The 20,433-nt window shown below is 31.6% G+C and overlaps 1 protein-coding gene across 1 annotated transcript; it reads left to right on the forward strand.

Annotated features, from left to right (window-relative positions):
- The first annotated feature begins 8,197 nt into the window (after positions 1-8,197).
- Positions 8,198-16,466, forward strand: LOC145057026 (ABC transporter C family member 10-like). The gene is made up of 11 exons (XM_079004777.1): positions 8,198-9,830; positions 10,366-10,686; positions 10,881-10,967; positions 12,045-12,638; positions 12,791-12,955; positions 13,142-13,436; positions 13,568-13,782; positions 13,866-14,171; positions 14,247-14,310; positions 15,040-15,279; positions 16,166-16,466. Exons 1-11 carry the CDS (start codon positions 8,397-8,399, stop codon positions 16,285-16,287), a joined length of 3,843 nt encoding a protein of 1,280 aa, XP_078860903.1. The 5' UTR covers positions 8,198-8,396; the 3' UTR covers positions 16,288-16,466.
- The last annotated feature ends 3,967 nt before the right edge of the window (positions 16,467-20,433 follow it).

Below are 20,433 nucleotides of genomic sequence, written 5' to 3' on the forward strand. Positions count from 1 at the left end.
ATGACAATTTCGGCCCAATAGGGCCCAATATGCGAAATTTTCTGTTTTGAAGGGTCAAAACTGTGTTTTTCTGTAAAACAGTGGACTACTAGTGTTCCAAGTCCTTTTCTAAGGTTTAAAATGCTTTTCAAAATTTAAAAGGACCAAAGTTGCAAAAATTTTCCAATTTGGGCCAAAATTGTAAAGACTGCGAAAAAGAGGGGTTACAACCGAGAAAACTGTATTTTCAGGGACTAAAACTGTTTTCAACTAAAAATGTGTTGAAAAATATCAATTCCAATAAGTTTTGATGTTAAAATGCCAAGAAAAATAGTTTAAGGACTAAATCGGAAATTTATTTATGCAAAGGGTTGAAAAAGTAAATTTACAAAATAAAGAGGGGCTGAAAACAGAAAAATTTCAAGGCTAATTCAATACACCCATCGTGATCAAATATTGGCACCGTGACTACCGACGAAATACAATACACAACAATACCAAAAATCGTTGTTAAACGAATTGATTCGGTCTCGAATCAATAACAACCCGAAACTACTAACACGACGATAACTCGATTCACTCAAGTAACATTTGTGAATTCAATACACACGTGAGAGTGCACAGACGTCGACGCACCATCTTTGGGCCCCAAAGTGTAAAATCTTGTTTGTTGGGCCTAGCTAGCCCAATGACCTGATCTTTAGGCCCGAAGACTTCAACCTTACGAGTTGTTGGGTCTTACATGATCTAACACAGCGTAAAAGGACTTTCAATGGCTTTTATACTATTGGTCCCCAAGGGTCCTTTGGTACTGCTAGTAAAGTCGGTTATTTTAATGCGAGTCGGGTCAAGGGCCCTTCACACTCTTTTTTTATCCCCAACCGGCTAACGGAGTTATCGAGGTCTTCGTGCCCTCTTTCTCTTCGGATGTGGGACTACTAGAAGTCAGGGCGGTTGGATTACGTGAATAGTACGGACGACGCCTACGGGATCGTTAGTATAGTTGTAAACTGGTCGTTTGCGTAACGCGTGTTTATAGCAATTCACCATGCGCAATAATCCGACGTTGCCTGGAATCAATGACTTCACACGCCGCGATGGTACAACCACTACATGGAATTCAAAGTGTTAGGAAAACATCGGGTTTTCCTAGGGTTTTTCAATACATACGGTTTCGAAACGTGTACAAGTTAATGAACAATTTTTACAACTATAGAAACAAACAAGCATACTTATGGATCTTCACAAACTTTTTCATAAACTCTTTTCAGAAAATATCGGATTTTCTGGTAGTTTTTCAAAACAATACAAAACATTGCTTTTCAAATACTACTTATGAACTCACCAACATTTCATATGTTGACGTTTTTCAAAATACTTGTATTCTCAGGTAACAGATAAAGTGATGGAAGGATTGTACTCTACGATGTTTTGCTGTGTGTTAATTAGTATCGAACAATCTACTTTTGAGAATGTAATGTTTTGAGACAATGTAATGGATGTAAACACTATCAGTTGTAATATTCAAATGTTGGTGATGAATGATGTTATGATTCATGTATATTCATTGTGATGGTATTCAATTGAGTCACAACAGCCCCCGGACGTTCCGCCGTCTGGTTCGGGGGTGTGACACTGGGTGCCTGACCTACCTCTACCAGACATATCTAGGTGCCCGACCTACCCTGTTGAGCATACTGGGGTGCTCAACCTACACTTGTCAGACATACCGGGGTGTCCGACCTACCCCTCCGGTTTATCTCAACCAGTTCCGGGGACTATTTCACCCTCTACCACTACCATATAATAACATATCATAAACATACTACTAGGCATGCATGGGTACTGTCTACCCTTTTGGTATCTCTTAACCGGTATCCGAAGACTATTTCACCCCTACTACTACTAACACATATATCATAGCATCCTAGCACATAAATCATATCAGATATTGGCAAACCAGACAATTATCACAAAGACAATCATCTCAAACATAATCAACTACTGGTTGGGCTGACATTGGTGCCTTAGACCCACCTCTACTGGAAGGTAACTCACCTCTCTCAGTTGAAATGAGCTGCAAATGGTCAACTTCGAGTTTTCCATCTCAACTTAAAGGTTTCATTTTCCAGCTCCTACTCATCAAGTTTTCCATCTCAACTCGTCGAGTAGAGAATTCCCTACACGTCATGTTGAGGCCATCAACTCGACGAGTTACAAGTCAAAAAAGATCATTTTTATGCAAAATTCAAATACATGGGAGTCGAGGCGTTACAGAACTGATATGGTGACCGATTCCCGTTTCAATTGGTTTAACGGTTTGATCGTCAATTCAACCGGGTATCTAAATTTTTCTTGTTTTTCTTTAATTTCCTGCACACATAAACACACGATTTCAAACATTACAATACACAGAAAAACAAGTCCAAACATTAAAAATATACATAAAAATAAGTTGTAGATCACACCAAATACATTAAAAATATATATAACCATAAGTTTTACATCAATTCACATTCATAAAAAAATATAGTATTGAATCAAAGTATAGTTTTAACTGAATATACACGCTTCATAACATTTATCATGTGATTTTATTCAATTTAAAAGAAGTCTAAATAAATATGAAAAGACCACCTAAATTCCTTATGCAAAATACTTTATTTTCGTGTGTTGTTATTCAACTTAAGCGGTTAAACCGGCTCAATTTAATTGATTTAATAATTTTTTCTTTGTAAAAATCAACCGGTTCATTCCAGTCCAAAAATATGCATAAAACCGTTAGTTGAATCGATTACTTACCAGTTTCCCTATCATTCGGCCGATTCAAACTATTTTTTAAAACATTGAGAATAAAATCTATCGTCGCTTGTTCATCAACTCTCAAACATTATGCTTTGATCTTTAAATGTATTTTTTATTAAATATATAGTATTTAGAAATAAATAAAAAATAATAATTAGAAAATTATTAAATATAAATTTACAGCTAACATGATACTTTATTTCTATATTACTTGTGTCTATTTCTTTTAGTTACTCATTTTTGTTTTTGATAATTTTATACGTGCCTATCAATTATTATTAAGCATTATAACTTTTTCACTAATTGAAGAAAATAGAAACATTATAATTAAAAAAAAGGCGTGGGAAGGAAAGGTTGAGGAAGGGAGGGAGATGTCATCTCAACTTGGGGTTTTAAGTCAAAGTGGTTTTGCTTTTTGTAAAATGGTTTTGACTTTGTGTAATTCGGGTGTGATCAGCAACACCCGACCCAACAACCTCCTATAATACACACCCTTTCTTCTTTTTCCCTTTCCATTTCATTCAATTCTAAAGAGAGAGAAAGATAGAATGGGATCCGATGTAGAATCCGACCCGATCTCCATACCAAAGCTCCAGCTCTTCTCCATGGCACTACCACGCCTCCCTGAACCATCTGGTATGCTAACGCCACCGCTTCAAACCTCAGCTTCCGTTCCCTTCCGGTGGGAAGAACAGCCAGGTAAGCCCCGACCTTGCACCAACCTCATCCTCCACCCCACCACCACCACCGCCAACAGATGCCTGGAGCTTCCTCCAAGACTAGCAATGGTAGAATCCAACATTATTACCAAAACACCCTCACCCACCACCGTCCTCGACGGTCCAGGAGATACCGGTGGCGCTGGCAATGGCAAATCCATATTTTCATCGTCTTCCTTCAGATTCGCGAGGGAACGACGTCGCAAAGGGCAAAGACAAGGTTCATTTGACAGTAACTGTAACGGTGAGATATTGCGCACCCCTACAGAATATAGCAATCATTTTCCATTCAAGCATGGACAAAAATATAAGCCAATTTTCAATTATACTTTTTAGCACCTACTTACCTGATACAAGCATAAAAAAGAAGAAATCAAATGGAAATTATATGTATTACATATTCTACACTTAAAAGGATAATAATGATCATGCCATAAATGACATTAAACAGAACCCACCTGCTTCTAGTCACTTGAATGGATGTATAAGTAATGAATTCGATAAGTCTTCATTTTAACAACATAAAATCATAACAATGTTTTCTTATACCTTCTTTATAAAATAATAGCAATGTACTTTCGATAAATACATAACAATTTTTCAATAAAGACAAAAAAAGAAAGTACAATAAATGGATTAAATTTATTGGAGCATAATGTCTTAATAAGAATAAAAATAACAGTACAAAGTACGATTATTTACCAGAACTTTTGCGCTTCCGAAGTATGAGCTGGTGAGAATGAGGATTCATCTAAATAGTAGATCACTAGATTGTTTACATTTTAACACCAAATATCTTAATAAATAAAGTAAAAAAAATATATGATTAACAGATAAGGTTTGTATACATACCGGAAGGTTTAAGACACAATTCCAAAAGAACCCTAAAACACAACATGTTCTGCTACATAACTTATTGTCTGTAAGTGATGATTTCAAATCAAAAAGGTAGATCCAATTGTGGTTTTTCAGATTATTAATAAAAATATGTTTTAAAGGTTACATGTTTAGGCTGACCATTTCTACTTCCAATAAATATAAAACTTTATGACTTGTTAAATGGGTTGACAGTTCTGTTTAGGACAACCTTCTACATTTTACAACCAATAAATTAAAATGCTTTAAAATATTACTACATGGACAAAAAAAGCAAAAAAAGTCATTTTTAATAGAGCTATCTATACTAAGGGACTAAAAATGAAACTTACTTTTACAAAAAAATTTCAACTAAAACCTTCACAATGTGATTAACAATCCTTTACAACAAGAATTAAGTGATATGTTTTTTACTTCATCATGGATGGGTTAAAGTGGCCAAATGTTTTGCTATCTAAAATCATTGCTCCACATGACAACAAGATCATGAAATGAAAAACAATTTTAGTGTTTGACAAACTCATTTTCATTAAAAATAATTTGATTTAGAGAAGCATGCAAGGAATTGTTGTAGAAAACATAATTTTTTAGGTAAATGTAAAAGTACCTAAGTACTCATTACTTTAATCCAATAATTATTTGAGAAGTGCTTTTGAAATCGCAAATTCAAACACCCTTAATACGAGACTAACTGATTTTAGTTTCTAATTTTTTTTTTTGTTTTTGTTTTTGTTTTTGTTTTTTTTTTTTTTTTTTTTTTTTTTTTTTTTTTTTTTTTTTAAGTTTTAGGTTTAAATCTTCTAGTTTTTTTTTCCTAAGTTTCTAGAATTTTTTAAATATAATGTTATGTTTTTTTTTAAGTAATGTAATGTAATGGATTTTAATTTTTAATTAATGAAATGTTATGATTTTTTTATGAAAGTTAAAGTTTTTATTTAAATTAAATTTTTTAAAAATAAAGTGCGACTACTTCTTAGGTGTGACAACGAACCATACTTTTATGATATAAAGTGACGTGTCATTTATGTGGTAGTGAATGAAATATGGTTTCGATGACACCGTTCCCTCAAACCTTTTGGTACTAGCATAGGCACCCATGATATTGAATACTGAAGTTCATAATTTAGAGAAGGCATCATTTATTCCTATCCCTTTTATATTTATCACTACCCCTGATGATTATTTTTTAATAATTAGGTTATCATGACATATCCCTTACTAGTTAATTAATATTATTTTTAATAATTAGGTTATAATTACATACTTTTACGAGCATATTTATAATTAATTATTCATAAATTCTATTTACTAAGATATTAGTTATTTTATTTATTAAATAGATAATTTATAATACTATTTTTATAAAAGATATATAAATATTTTTATTCATTTAAAAAAAAAAGTTAAAACACGACACAACAATAATAAAATAATATTTTTACATAACAAATAAGAACACGAAACAATAATAATAAAATAAAAGATATGTAAATATTTTTATTCATTAAAAAAAAGATAAAACCCGACACAACGTAACAAATAATAAAAAAAAGTTCAAATATAAAATAATATTTTGAGAAATACAAGACCTAAGTTGATTGTATAAATCAAAACGCGGCAAATATATAGTTTGTCATGTAGATGCAGACAAACTTTTACATACATTCCAATATACTGTGATAGGAGGCATTGGATAATTTCCTTTCAAAAATACTGACATATAATGAATACTGTTTACAAGTGCCAACGTAATGAATATCGATTTTTTAATAGAAGTATCTTTATCTCGAGCAAATACGTTGATTCCAAATAATTTAAACATCTCTATATACAAAAAATAAAAACAAATAATTTAATATTTTTAAAATTAAAAAAACATGTATTAACAAAAATTAAAGATGTACAATTTTTAAAGTTTGTGTAATCTATTAAAAAACATCAAAAATTAATTATATACAATTTTTAAAGTTTACGTAATCTATTAAAAAAACACCAAAAATTAATTATGTACAATTTTTAAAGTTTAAGTGACCTATTAAAAAAACACCAAAAATTAATTATGTACAATTTTTAAAATGTATGTAATTTTATCATAAAAAAAGTCTGACGTTCTTTTGTTAAAATAAATAAACATATATGCAGAAATTATATAAATATAAATATAAGGGTAAACAATGTCATTTTTTATAAATAGAGAGGTTATTAATGTAAATGTAAAAAAAGAAAAAGAAAAAACTGTTCGCATAGTTGGAGAAGCTTGTCTTGAGGATTTGTTTTTCTAACAAAAACAAATTGATTTTTCCGTGACATTTATTCAAAAGCTGCAATACCACCTAAAAATAATGATTAAAGGGCATAGGATTATTCAAAATAAGGTAGGAATAACAATACCCTATTTTGAATAATCTTATGCCTTTAATTATTATTTTTTAGGTGGTATTGTAGCTTTTGAATAAATGTCACGGAAAAATCAATTTGCTTTTGTTAGAAAAACAAATCCTCAAGACAAGCTTCTCGAACTATGCGAACAGTTTTTTCTTTTTCTTTTTTTACATTTACATTAATAACCTCTCTATTTATAAAAAATGACATTGTTTACCCTTATATTTATATTTATATAATTTCTGCATATATGTTTATTTATTTTAACAAAAGAACGTCAGACTTTTTTTATGATAAAATTACATACATTTTAAAAATTATACATAATTAATTTTTGGTGTTTTTTTAATAGGTCACTTAAACTTTAAAAATTGTACATAATTAATTTTTGATGTTTTTTTAATAGATTACGTAAACTTTAAAAATTGTATATAATTAATTTTTGATGTTTTTTAATAGATTACACAAACTTTAAAAATTGTACATCTTTAATTTTTGTTAATACATGTTTTTTTAATTTTAAAAATATTAAATTATTTGTTTTTATTTTTTGTATATAGAGATGTTTAAATTATTTGGAATCAACGTATTTGCTCGAGATAAAGATACTTCTATTAAAAAATCGATATTTATTACGTTGGCACTTGTAAACAGTATTCATTATATGTCGGTATTTTTGAAAGGAAATTATCCAATGCCTCCTATCACAGTATATTGGAATGTCTGTAAAAGTTTGTCTGCATCTACATGACAAACTATATATTTGCCGCGTTTTGATTTATACAATCAACTTAGGTCTCGTACTTCTCAAAATATTATTTTATATTTGAACTTTTTTTTTATTATTTGTTACGTTGTGTCGGGTTTTATCTTTTTTTTAATGAATAAAAATATTTACATATCTTTTATTTTATTATTATTGTTTTGTGTTCTTATTTGTTATGTAAAAATATTATTTTATTATTGTTGTGTCGTGTTTTAACCTTTTTTTTTAAATGAATAAAAATATTTATATATCTTTTATAAAAATAGTATTATAAATTATCTATTTAATAAATAAAATAACTAATATCTTAGTAAATAGAATTTATGAATAATTAATTATAAATATGCTAGTAAAGTATGTAATTATAACCTAATTATTAAAAATAATATTAATTAACTAGTAAGGGATATGTCATGATAAATAATCATATCATTAAGAATACAAACATTATTACATTTACGCACATAAATCATCATATCATTAAGAATACAAACATTATTACATTCACACACGATACATAGTGTTTTGGACACCGCGTGAGATTTTGCGCAGCCCTACAGAATATAACAATCATTTTCCATTCAAACATGGACAAAAATATAAGCCAATTTTGAATTATAATATACCTCACACTTTTAAAACCACTAAAATAACATAAGTATCTTTGTTTTCTGCTTGTCTTTTTCACATTGGTTCCGACTTCCGACTGACATAATTACCTACTCAGATTATGATCTTTCAGTGCTAATGTTTCAATTTTAAATGCATCGATGCCTGTACACGTACGTAACTCGACTCATCGGTTTTAGAACATAACTACCGACTCTATTCTTATTTGTTCATAGCTTCATCGGAAAAGAACTTGCATAATGGAAGATGGTTCACTTTATGAACCTCTGCAAGCTAATCCACCATCTGAAACGAACGAAAATGTTACTCCGATGGCAAACGCCGGAACGTTAAGTAAGTTCACATTCTGGTGGCTGAATCCGTTGCTAATCAAAGGCAAAAGTAAAGTTCTTGATGACAAAGACATCCCAAAGTTACGAAAAGAAGACACAGCAGAAGAATGTTATTCCAGATTCATGGAGACGATGAAGAAACGAAGAGAAAAAAGCGTTTCCGGTGATCGTAGTTGTTCGGATCCGGCGATTTTCTCAACGTTGTTCGTTTGGCAATCGAAAAAGCTCGTAATCACTGGGTTTTTTGCGCTGATAAAAGTCCTCGCTATGGCTTCAGGTCCTTTGATTCTTCGAGCGTTCATTCGATTTTGTCAAGGGAAGCAGAGTTTCGAACACGAAGGGTATTTTCTGACGTTAGGGTTATTTCTAGCGAAATGTCTGGAATCGATATCGGAGAGGCAACTGAAGTTTCGGAATAGAGTCATCGGACTCCAAGTGAAATCGATGTTAAGTGCAGCGATTTATCAGAAGCAACTCCGGCTATCAAACGATGCTAAACTGAGTTACTCCCCCGGTCAAATCATGAACTACGCCACCGTCGACACTACCAGAATCGGCGAGTTTCCGTTTTGGTTTCATCAGATATGGACGATCGGTCTTCAGATCAGTTTAGGGATTCTCATAATCTATTATTCAGTCGGAGTAGCCACGATTGCAGCTTTGTTAGTGATAATATCAACGGTGGTCGGAAACATTCCGTTGGGTAAGTTGCAGCATAAGCACCTAACGAAGCTCATGGCGGCGCAAGACCGGCGGCTGAAGGCCATAACAGAGTCGATTTCAAACATGAAGGTTTTAAAGCTGTACGCTTGGGAGACGCATTTCCGTGATGCAGCCGGAAAGTTAAGAAACGAAGAGATGAAATGGTTATCGGCGGTTATCTCTCAAAGAGGGTTTCTCATACTTATGTTTTGGTCGTCTCCGGCGATTGTATCGGTGGTGACGTTTTGGACGTGTTATTTGTTGGGAATCGAGCTTGATGCGAGTAACGTGTTTACGTTTCTGGCAACGATTCGGATCATTCAAGAGCCGATTCAGAACATTTCTGATGTTGCGGCGGTGTTTATTGAAGCAAGGGTTGCGTTAAGTCGTGTTGTTGAGTTTTTACAGGCGCCGGAGTTGCAGAAGGAAAGGAAGAATCATGTAAAGGTGGAGGATCGATCTTTGATAATCAAGTGTGAGTCGATTTCGTGGATTGATGATTCTTCAAAACCGACTCTGGGTGATGTAAATCTTGAAGTTTTGATCGGAAAAAAAGTGGCGATATGCGGCGAGGTTGGGTCTGGTAAATCGACTCTTATATCCGCCATTCTTGGAGAGGTTCCCAACATAAAAGGAACAGTAAGTTTTTAATTTTTTGCTGTTAATATCCTAAACAAACTTATTGTGCTATGGCAAAAATAGTATTTTATTTATGTTGAAGAGTTCCATACAAATAGATAAATGCTTTTTAAATATATAAAATTATCTAAAATTTAAAAGCAAAAAACTTTATGTTTTTGGATTGTAAAATTACACAAATAGCTACTGATGAAGTAATTTTGTCTTTAATCTTATACTGCTTTAATCTTATGCTGTTGAAAGAAGTTGATTTTTAATTTGAATTTTTTCTCATAAGCTAAAAGTTAAAAACTTTTATCGACACATTATAATTTTTTTCTTTTTTCTAATTTTTGGTGCAACCATTTTCTTAACAACATTTTTTGTTATAACCATAGATTCATTTTCCAGCCCATGGTGCAAGAAGGTGTTGGGTTGTACTGATTTAACAACAAATTTGAACTAAAAAAAAAGAGTTTTGGTATTAGGGTCTTAGATGGGGTTTAACCCTAAACATTATGTGTTATTAGTTTGTTATTTGATTTTCGATTTTTAGGTTGAAGTTAATGGGAAGGTGGCATATGTTTCACAAACGGCATGGATCCAAACAGGGACAATTCAAGACAATATTCTATTTGGAAAGTTGATGGATGAGGAGAAATATCAAGAAGTAGTAACAAAATGCTCACTTGCAAAAGATATCGATATGTTCCCATTTGGCAATCAAACAATCATTGGAGAAAGAGGCGTAAATCTAAGTGGTGGACAGAAGCAACGAGTTCAACTTGCCCGGGCATTATATCAAGATGCGGATATATACCTCTTGGATGATCCATTTAGCGCGGTTGATGCACATACTGCAGCCAGTTTGTTCAAAGTAATCATCCTTCATACTTTTTTATTCAATATGTGAAAAAAAATGTTATTGTTGGTGGGTCCCATATTGACTACACAAGGGCCCATCAATCTCTATATATTTTGGGGTCTTCTATCTCTTTCTCAAAAGTTTGTTTGGAGAGAAAACCTAGGACTTTACATATCTAATTGTTAACATGCTTCTTCTTTTCCTAGGAATACATCATGGAAGCTTTATCGAGTAAGACGGTGTTACTTGTGACTCACCAAGTCGATTTCCTGCCTGCTTTTGATGATATTCTGGTGAGCTACTTATAAACTAGGATTTCTTCTATATGTGAAATGGCTTTTAGTATTTATTTGATTGGATGGAATATAATATAAAATAAATGGAATGGTCGAAGTAATGAAATAAACAATTTAAGTGAATAAATGATTATGTTTGGTTGGTATTAAAGGAATGAAATGAACTTTAACATAGAATGTTGATACAAGATATAGTTTTAAAATATTCTACAAGTTATTTAATTAAAGCTAGTAGTTATTAACCTTTTAAAAACTAAAAAAAACTAAAAATAGTAAAAACTCATTAAACCCTAAATAAGATTATAACAAAAAGAAGTTTCTAGTTAATTAGAAAATAAATTATAATACTACTAAAATCTTGGAAATTAAGAAAAACTATTTGTTTCATTTAAAAATTTATGTATAAAAATGAGTTTCATTATAAATTTTCATTCTATTGGGGGATGAATGGAGAAAACACTCTCTCCCTAAGGAAGGATCTAACCTTAGCACCAAAAATACCATCAAAATGATGATTTTTAACACCATATCTTTTTCCAGCTCCAACCAAACATTAAAAACATCACGTAAGAATATTATATTCAATATTTTAAAAATAAAATACCGTATTTTGTTAACACTATACTATTTTATTAACAAACTAGTCTAACTAGATTACAAAGGTCGATTAAAAGGAAAAATTCAGTAGGAAGGAGTAAACATAAATGATTTATAAAACAATATTTTCCAATAGGATTTTATAAAGTACAATGCTATAAAAGGATTGCTTTTAAAAGTAAAAAGCTATATTTGATTGTTTCTTTTGTAAATTTTCTAGAAAACTATAAAAATGGTCAAAAAAATATTATAAAGTAAAGATGCTTGTAAAAGTAAAATTCTATATTTGATCGTTTATAAGATTAATTTTCTAGAAAACTTTCAAAAATCATAAAAAAAAGCATCTTTTAAGTTTTAACTAAAAATGTTATAAAATGATTGTTTCTAAAAGCACAATACTATATTTGATACTTTTATTTTCTCAATAATTTACTCATTTAAAACTATCAATTGATATTTTAATGATTCCGTTGACAGTTAATGGCAGATGGGAAGATCATTCAAACAGGAACATATGATCAATTGCTTAATACATGTAAAGAGTTCCAAAACCTCGTGATTGCACTCAGCAATACTTCTGGTTCAGATAATCAAGCAACTAATGATTCTCAACAATTATCAAAATCCCCAAATCAAGAAATTAAACAAATCAACCCTAAAGAAAAGATGGAATCAAATCATTCGTTAGGAGAACAACTGATTAAGAAAGAAGAACGAGAAGCAGGGGACACTGGTTTAAAACCCTACAAACAATATCTTAGCCAGAGCAATGGATTCTTCTACTTCGCTATGTCAGTTTTGTCACATTTCTCATACATCATCGGATATTTTCTTCAGAATCTATGGTTGGCTAAGGAAGTACAAGGTGGAAGCGTAAACCAGAGGAACATGTTGGTTGTATACATGATGTTGGGTTTTGTGATGATGTTCTTTTTATTCGGTAGATCTTATTTTATCGTTAAATTAGGGGTTAAAACATCGATTGCAATGTTTTCCAAGTTGATTACATCTCTTTTCCGAGCTCCCATGGCCTTCTATGATTCGACACCTGTGGGAAGAATCATTAGCCGGGTAATTAGTCTTTTTACCTAAATTGTACATATTACCATTTTGACCTCACATATGGGTGGGGCATACCTTTTCTTTTTTCCTTACATAAAACGCTCCAAAAAGAACTTATGATCCAATGAGCTACAAGAAGCTTAGGAATCTACTTTTGTTAGGTGTCATCGGATCTCAGCATTGTGGATCTTGAATTGGCAATGAAGTTTACAGTTGGCATAGGCACAACGATGAACACATACTTTAGCTTTGGAATCTTGACATTCCTAACTTGGCATATCTTGTTCATTATCATTCCAACGGTTTATGTCACAATACTTCTACAGGTAAAAAAAAAACCGGATTCCTAGACTTCTATATACATATGCATGTAATAGTAATACCTAACAAATAAACCATGACAAATTTGTAAAAAGTTAAGATTTAATGCGTAAAACCTAATTTTCTCCGACTTTCTATTTCTACGTTAAGTGAAAAAGAAACACTCATGTAGTCTTTATTTTTTCACATAGAAATTCTACTATGCATCTGCGAAGGAGTTGATGCGATTAGATGGTACAAGTAAGTCATTAGTAGCAAGCCATCTTGCACAATCCATTGCTGGAGTGGTTACCATTAGAGCTTTTGGTGAAGAAGACCGTTTCTTTTTAGAACATTTGCACCTTATTGACAACAACTCAAGTCCATTTTTTCATAGTTTTTCAGCAAACGAATGGTTAATCCAACGTCTAGAAATGCTATGTGCTCTTATCGTTTCAAGCTCTGCTTTAGCCATAACTTTGCTTCCGTTTCAAGCTTCTGACTCAGGTTAGTGATTTCAAACTATGTAAACTCAAGAAGTACAAGAAGACTGTTGGATACGTATAAAGATGCAGATGAGACCTTGTTTAATTAGCCAATGTGACCCTAACAAAAACGTTGATGTCTTGTAATCATAGGAATTATTGGAATGGCACTTTCCTATGGGCTCTCATTGAATATTTTCCTAGTTGTTTCCGTTCAATTCCAATGTCAACTATCAAATTTGATAGTTTCGGTTGAAAGACTAGAGCAATACATGCATATCCCTAGTGAAGCCCCGGAAATCATAGAAGAAAATCGACCTTCAAGAAACTGGCCAAGTATTGGTAGAATTGTTATCCAAAACCTAAAGGTACGTAAGAATTTCATTATGTTGTTCACCATAAATAACCTTTCAAGATTTATCGACTATTTGGTTTTTTTTGTACAATGTAGATAAGATATCAACCGAATTCCCCATTAGTTCTTCAAGGAATCAACTGTGTATTTGAAGGGGGACATAAAATTGGAATTGTTGGAAGGACAGGGAGTGGAAAGACGACTTTAATTAGTGCTTTGTTTCGATTAGTAGAACCTACAGAAGGAAGAATCATTATAGATGAAGTAGATACTACTTCAATTGGACTCCATGACCTTCGATCAAATTTTGGTATTATTCCACAAGAACCAACTTTATTCAGTGGATCCATTCGATATAATCTTGATCCTCTTGGAGAGCATAGTGATCAAGAACTATGGAAGGTAACATATTTCAGTTGGACACATGCATGCTAATTAAAATTATTAACAAATGGTAACACACTTATTGTCTTCTAGGTTCTAGAAAAATGCCAACTTCAAGAGGTGATTCAAGATAAAAAAGAGGGGTTGGATTCGTTAGGTAAGAAAGAAACATGCATGTTTTGTTTAGTATCATGGAATGGGATTACATTTTATTATAATGTTTGTGTTGAAGGAACGGAATGAGCCAACCATTCAAACATGTTATATGTAGAATTAGAAAACCAAATAAAAAAATTGGTACTTTATGGAAATAAATTTTATTCAAGTCAAAATACACCGTTGAATAAATTGCATACAAAAATATTTCGTATCATTTGAAATCCATGAAATATGTATTTCATAGTTAAAAAAACTTTATTAATCAATTTAAGAAATTGCTAAAAAAATTATTTCACATTAAATACCATAAAATCTTCAAATAGAATTATAAACTAAAAATTAGCTTTACTTATTCTTGGAAAATAACAAGAAAACTATTGAATTGAAGTTTTGGTACTTTTTAAAAATATTATTGATTTATTGTTCAAGATTATATAAATAAAATTAATTAATAATAGTTAACCTTTGGGCTTATATCATTCCATTCCATCAAGGTATGACATAAAAACACCCGTCTCCCATGGAATGAAAATCAGCAAAGGAAACAGAATCACATTCCATGAGTACTCCATTATATTCCTAAGTAGCAACCACACGTGGATTTTTTTTATTCAATCCTAATGCTCCATTTCACTTCCTCTTCGATTAATGCGTACACCAAACACTACATTATGCTTTTACAATTTGTTAGATTAAAGATTTGGAGGTTGTATAATTGTAAATACAGTTGTGCAAGATGGATCGAATTGGAGTTTGGGACAACGACAACTGTTCTGTTTAGGAAGAGCTCTTTTGAAAAGGCGAAAGATACTTGTACTTGATGAAGCCACAGCTTCAATCGATAATGCAACTGACACAATTATTCAAAAAACTATTCGAGAAGAATTTCAAGATTGCACAGTAATTACAGTTGCACACAGAATACCAACCGTTATAGACTGCTCAATGGTACTTGTTATGAAGGATGGTGAGTTTTTCACCTTTTTGTTAATTTTCATTCTTTAGCGGGAGTGCTTTTTTTTTTCTTCAGCTGGAATGGAAAGAAAAATTGAAGCATAAGTTTTTTAATTTATTATGCAACTTTTAATATTTAATCAAATTACAAATTTTAGCCATTTCTAACCCAACATGGTTTCTTACACCATTTTAGTATTGGTAAATAATAAAACACTAAATTTAGTGTTTACGATTCATTAAACATATTTAGTGCTTTTTTTTTTAATGTTTGGTCTCTTCAAATTTAGAAATTATGAATTATTACTTTCTTTAATTGCATAATGATATTTTAAATGTAATAATAATATTAATAATAGTAATAATTTTATGATTCAAACTCATTAAAAAAATTATACGCAAATTATGTTAAAAGCATTCTGATTTGAGCACTTTTGTGGTTTAATCACCAATACACTAACTTTTTCCGATCAAACCTTTCAACATTTTTCATATTAAGAATTTTGACTTGCCAGCATTGCCCGAAGTTTATATATATATATATATATATATATATATATATATATATATATATATATATATATATATATATATATATATATATATATATAAAATTTTTAATAATATGATAATTAATTTGAAGTTAATTATATACGAATAATTAATTTTGTTTATAGTTGTCAAATATCAAAGTTTATAAAGTTTATATACAAAATGTGAGTAAAATTTGTTAAAAAAAACTAATATTATTATAAATCCATGTATGTTAGAAGTAATAATTAGATCAAGATTACTCTTTTATGTTAAAAATAGTCTAATGGATTGGCTATCAATCAATGTTTATATAAAAATTTACATCATTTTGATGTAAAAATATGGTTATTGCTTCTACTTTACAGGAAAGGTGATGGAATATGAGAAGCCCACAACATTGATGAACGAACCAGCTTCATTATTTGCACAACTCGTTAACGAATACTGGTCACAACATAAAACCTCAACATCCGATAAGATCGCTTGAGACCTCATAAGATGCAATGCCAATAAATAATAAGATTTATTGTACATGATTTTCAAATCAAGTGAGACCTCATAAGATGCAATGTAATTCAATAATGAGATTACTTCTCAATGATTATTCAAACAATTAAGAGTAATTGCTCTCAATTTTTATGCCGACACTATGCTTCTTCATTTTAAGCTTCTATCACAACGAATGAAATGGTTTGATTCATTAAGATTTTGGATTTTCTATTAGAGATTTGATTTTGAGGACATAGGGTTCGAACTTAAATTTTTTTATGAATGTTGTTGGACTCATTATGGGGTTGGAGTTTGAGGTGTTTGGAGATAGAGGTTGTGTAGGAAAAATATTAGGCAGATTGAGATGATTAGTAATGTATATTTTAATATTTTGAGATGATTAGTAATGTATATTGGGGGAGTAGTAAAAGTAGGATGATGGTGGAGAATTGGATTCCTTATGGATCTCGTAATTTCACTTTCCGAACTAATATTTCCACCCTATGTCTGAGTTACTGAAATTCAGATTAAGATAATCCAAAAGGACACGTATCTATCTAGGCACAGAAACACAAGCCAAATCGCCAGAACTCTCTGAGTATGTTTAAGAAGAAGAAGAGCTAAGAAGGTTCTATTTACAACTCAAAAGAGGAGCCGTATATATGCATCACAGATTAGGGTTTAATCTTCTAAATTAGTTAGGAGAATCTCAAATTTAATGGCTTAATCAATGGTTTTAATGAAACTAATTCAAATTTCTGAAGACCTTTTGGGGTGTTACCCCAAACCTTGCCAGGGCTCTGCCCCTTGAACCTCGCTAGAGGCGCTACCCTTAGGACCTTGCAAGGGGGCGCAACCTCCTTGATCCCTACCATTCTGTCGTACAAGCTTATAACTCGATCTTATATATGCATGCATTCCACATTCACTAAACATATAATATATAATATATAGTACAAATGATAAGCCCCTTAGCTCACATGTTAGTTCTAATTACCCAAATATCAGGTGACACTAAAATCACCAACAATCCTCCCCTATTTTAGTGTAACCCATGAACTAACATAAAATTCCCTAAACAAATCAAACCAATACATAAATGAAAATGTCGAAATGATTGAATTCTCATCTTAGTATCAAAAAATTCAAATACTCGAGAATCAAGGTGTTCTAAGAATTGAACCCGTTAACTTAACTGAATATCTGGAAGTAATTACATACTAGTTTATTGAACTTTCTAGAGAAATACAACTTGATACTATTATAAATTTGTGTATCCTAATCCTCTCATGACTGTATCAAGGCCAAGTCCCTAACCTCTTGAAATGCGGCTACACTTCACAATTACGTAAGTAACTCCTTTACTTCATGTATCTGTACATACATTTTATCAAAATAAATTATTAAGAAGTTAAACTTCAACCTGGTCAACTTGTAGAACCGAACACATACATGGGACGTATACTTTATGTGTTCCAGTCTATAAGTGTGAGCTTTACACATTGAATTCAACTCATAATGTCATATTAGAAGGGAATTGGGTGTCTCACCATTATGTTAGGGTACAAAGTCATGCTTGGATGTGGTGTTTTAGGCTTTCCTCTTTGTATGTGTAAATGGGTTGAGTTTTTCCTATAAATAGGAAGTGAGTGACTCCCATTACGTAAGTGAATCCATTTGGAGTGTTAGACTAGAGAGAGAAATTTGTACAAACCCATTTGTATATTCTTTCTAGATCTAATAAGAGCTTACAAAGATTTATTTACTCTATGTGTTCTTGATTTTACATGATGATTCACTAGATCTTTCTAATTCTGCACATGCCATCATAATCAACACCACTACAATTGGTATAAGAGCGGGTGTTCTTGATTTGATCAAGAATTGATCCTTGATGGCTTTCTTGATTTGGTGATTAATTTTATGATCTTGGATCTTCGTGGTTTAGAGATTTTTTGGATTCTAGAAATCGAATTCATCTTTGATTCTATTCATAATTCGATTTTCTTCACTAGCATTCAAGTGATTTTTGCTTTCTCTCTCTAGAAAACCCATTCAAAATCACTTTCTCTCTCTAGAAATCTTCAAGTTTTTGTGATCATGGTGGGTTTGACATATGATTCTTGGATTGTGATCGTTGAAGATGTCAAATACAAGGTCAATGAAGATCAATTTCATGGGTTGGTGTTAAGCAAATTGATTTCATGGGGTAATTTGGTTTCTTATGGAGGTTTGAAAGATGATCATGGAAGCTTGGTATTTCAACCAATTTGTAAGATTGCATGGTTGAATAAAATTGCCTTGTCCATATTAGTCCGTAGTAGAAATCAAAAGGAAGGAGAAGAAAGAGATTTGTTCAATAAGAAATACATTTCTCTAATTGAAAACCCAAATGATCTTCGTGCTCTTAAGTTTCTAGAAGTTGTTGACAATGGAGTTCAATGTGATGTTCTTGATGTTCTTGAAGTTCATGATAAGAAGGTTCAAGTTGATTTTCAAGATGAAAAGGTTTTTTGCTCGATTGGAGTTCAAACCGATGATATTTTGTGTTCATGTGATTCGTTTGAAGGAATGATTCCTTATCGGAAGCCGGTGGTTCAAGAAATTCACAAGTATCAAACTCCAAAAGATTTGATTCAAACTCAAAATGTTCATGTTGTTGAAAGTGGGTTTGTTCATGGATTCAAGTCTTCAAGATGCAAAAAGATGAGAAACAAAAAGAAGAAGAAGAAGATCAATCGCAAAAACAAGCGGGTTTATTCACAAAAATCGTCAAATGTTGTTGTGAAATCAAAATCCGTGAAACAAATTTGGGTTCCAAAGTAACAATCTCCAAATGTTGCATTGAATTTGAAGTCAAAACCCAAAAGTGTTGGTGGTTCTTTTGAAGATGTTCTAGGATCGACGAAGAACACGAAGAATAAGTTGTACATCTCGCATGGTGGGTGGTACAATGTTCGATTTGGAGATTTTCTCATTCCGACAAAAGAACCAAGATCTTCTAAATTCGATTCGTTTGTTGAAAATGGATCTCGATTCATCAAGAAGGTAACTCAAATTCTCAAATGGATTCCAAAACATCCATGATTTCGATTCGTGTTTTACGTTTTTCATTTTTGATCGATTTGCCTCATTGGATCAAATCCGTTTCAAACCCCATTGATTGATCCAATTATTTTTGTTTAGATCAAGCACAAACCAAATTCAAAATCATTTGATTAAATAATTTTTCTTGAAAACAATTTTTGAGCTTAATGTTCAAATTCGTTTATTGTTCATACAAGTTTTGTTTTCAAAGCAAAACCAACCTTAAGCCCAATCCAACAATTTTTAATTGTTACTGTTCATTTTTTGTATGAGCCCACAAATCGTTAAATACGTTTGATTCTACAAATTGTTGTTCGTCAGTCGACATGTACATATGCATCTCTTACTTGTACTATTGGATTATCATATTTCTTCTTAATCCGTTTTTTTAGTTCTCATTCTTGTCTTATTTTTTTTAATCGATTGATGATCGATTGACAATCTGAAAACGGGAGTTGATTTCATATGATTTCGTATATGATGAAATTGATTGTATTCAAATTCCAGTGAAGAAATCAGCTGATTGATTATTTTGATTGTGGAAGATGTGCTTGTGAATCGATTTGTTAAATTGAGTTTAATCTCAAAAGATCGATAATGATCAAGCAGTTGTCGATCCATTCTTTGAGTTTGATCAAATTGATCAAGAAACTCAATTTTTTGTGAAGAACATGGTTAGAACAGTTGTTTGAACACTCTTTGATCTGAAATTCTGGGTTAGATTTATCAATATCGTGTTTGTTGACTTCCGATTTCAAAAAGTCAAACTCAGAAAAGGAAAGTCAAACTTGATCTTCAATTGATGAATCGCTAAATTGAAGGCTGAAATTGTTTGATACAAGTTGAACATGGGCTGTGGATGTCGAAATGTTGTTCAATTTGGTGGTTAATTTCGAATTTACTTGGATTGAAATTCTTGGTGCCGATGACAGTTCATACGCTTTTTGTTTGATTCTTCAAATTCATTTCGAAATCTAGTATTGAGTTTAAAGGATGTTAAGAATCGACTGGAAAGGCATTGTTATCGGGTTCAAAAAGCGAAGCCATGGTGCACTGG

The sequence above is a fragment of the Lactuca serriola genome, chromosome 6, assembly GCF_051521515.1.
Source record: "Lactuca serriola cultivar US96UC23 chromosome 6, Lser_US96UC23_V15, whole genome shotgun sequence".
Classification (NCBI taxonomy): domain Eukaryota; kingdom Viridiplantae; phylum Streptophyta; class Magnoliopsida; order Asterales; family Asteraceae; genus Lactuca; species Lactuca serriola.

What these genes read in the sequence shown, in the direction of transcription:
- LOC145057026 (XM_079004777.1), top strand. Translation starts at nt 8,397, where the DNA reads ATGGAAGATGGTTCACTTTATGAACCTCTGCAAGCTAATCCACCATCT. An exon ending in CTGCAGCCAGTTTGTTCAAA is followed by an intron (nt 10,687 to 10,880) that starts GTAATCATCCTT and finishes TTCTTTTCCTAG; the next exon opens with GAATACATCATGGAAGCTTT. An exon ending in TTGTTATCCAAAACCTAAAG is followed by an intron (nt 13,783 to 13,865) that starts GTACGTAAGAAT and finishes TGTACAATGTAG; the next exon opens with ATAAGATATCAACCGAATTC.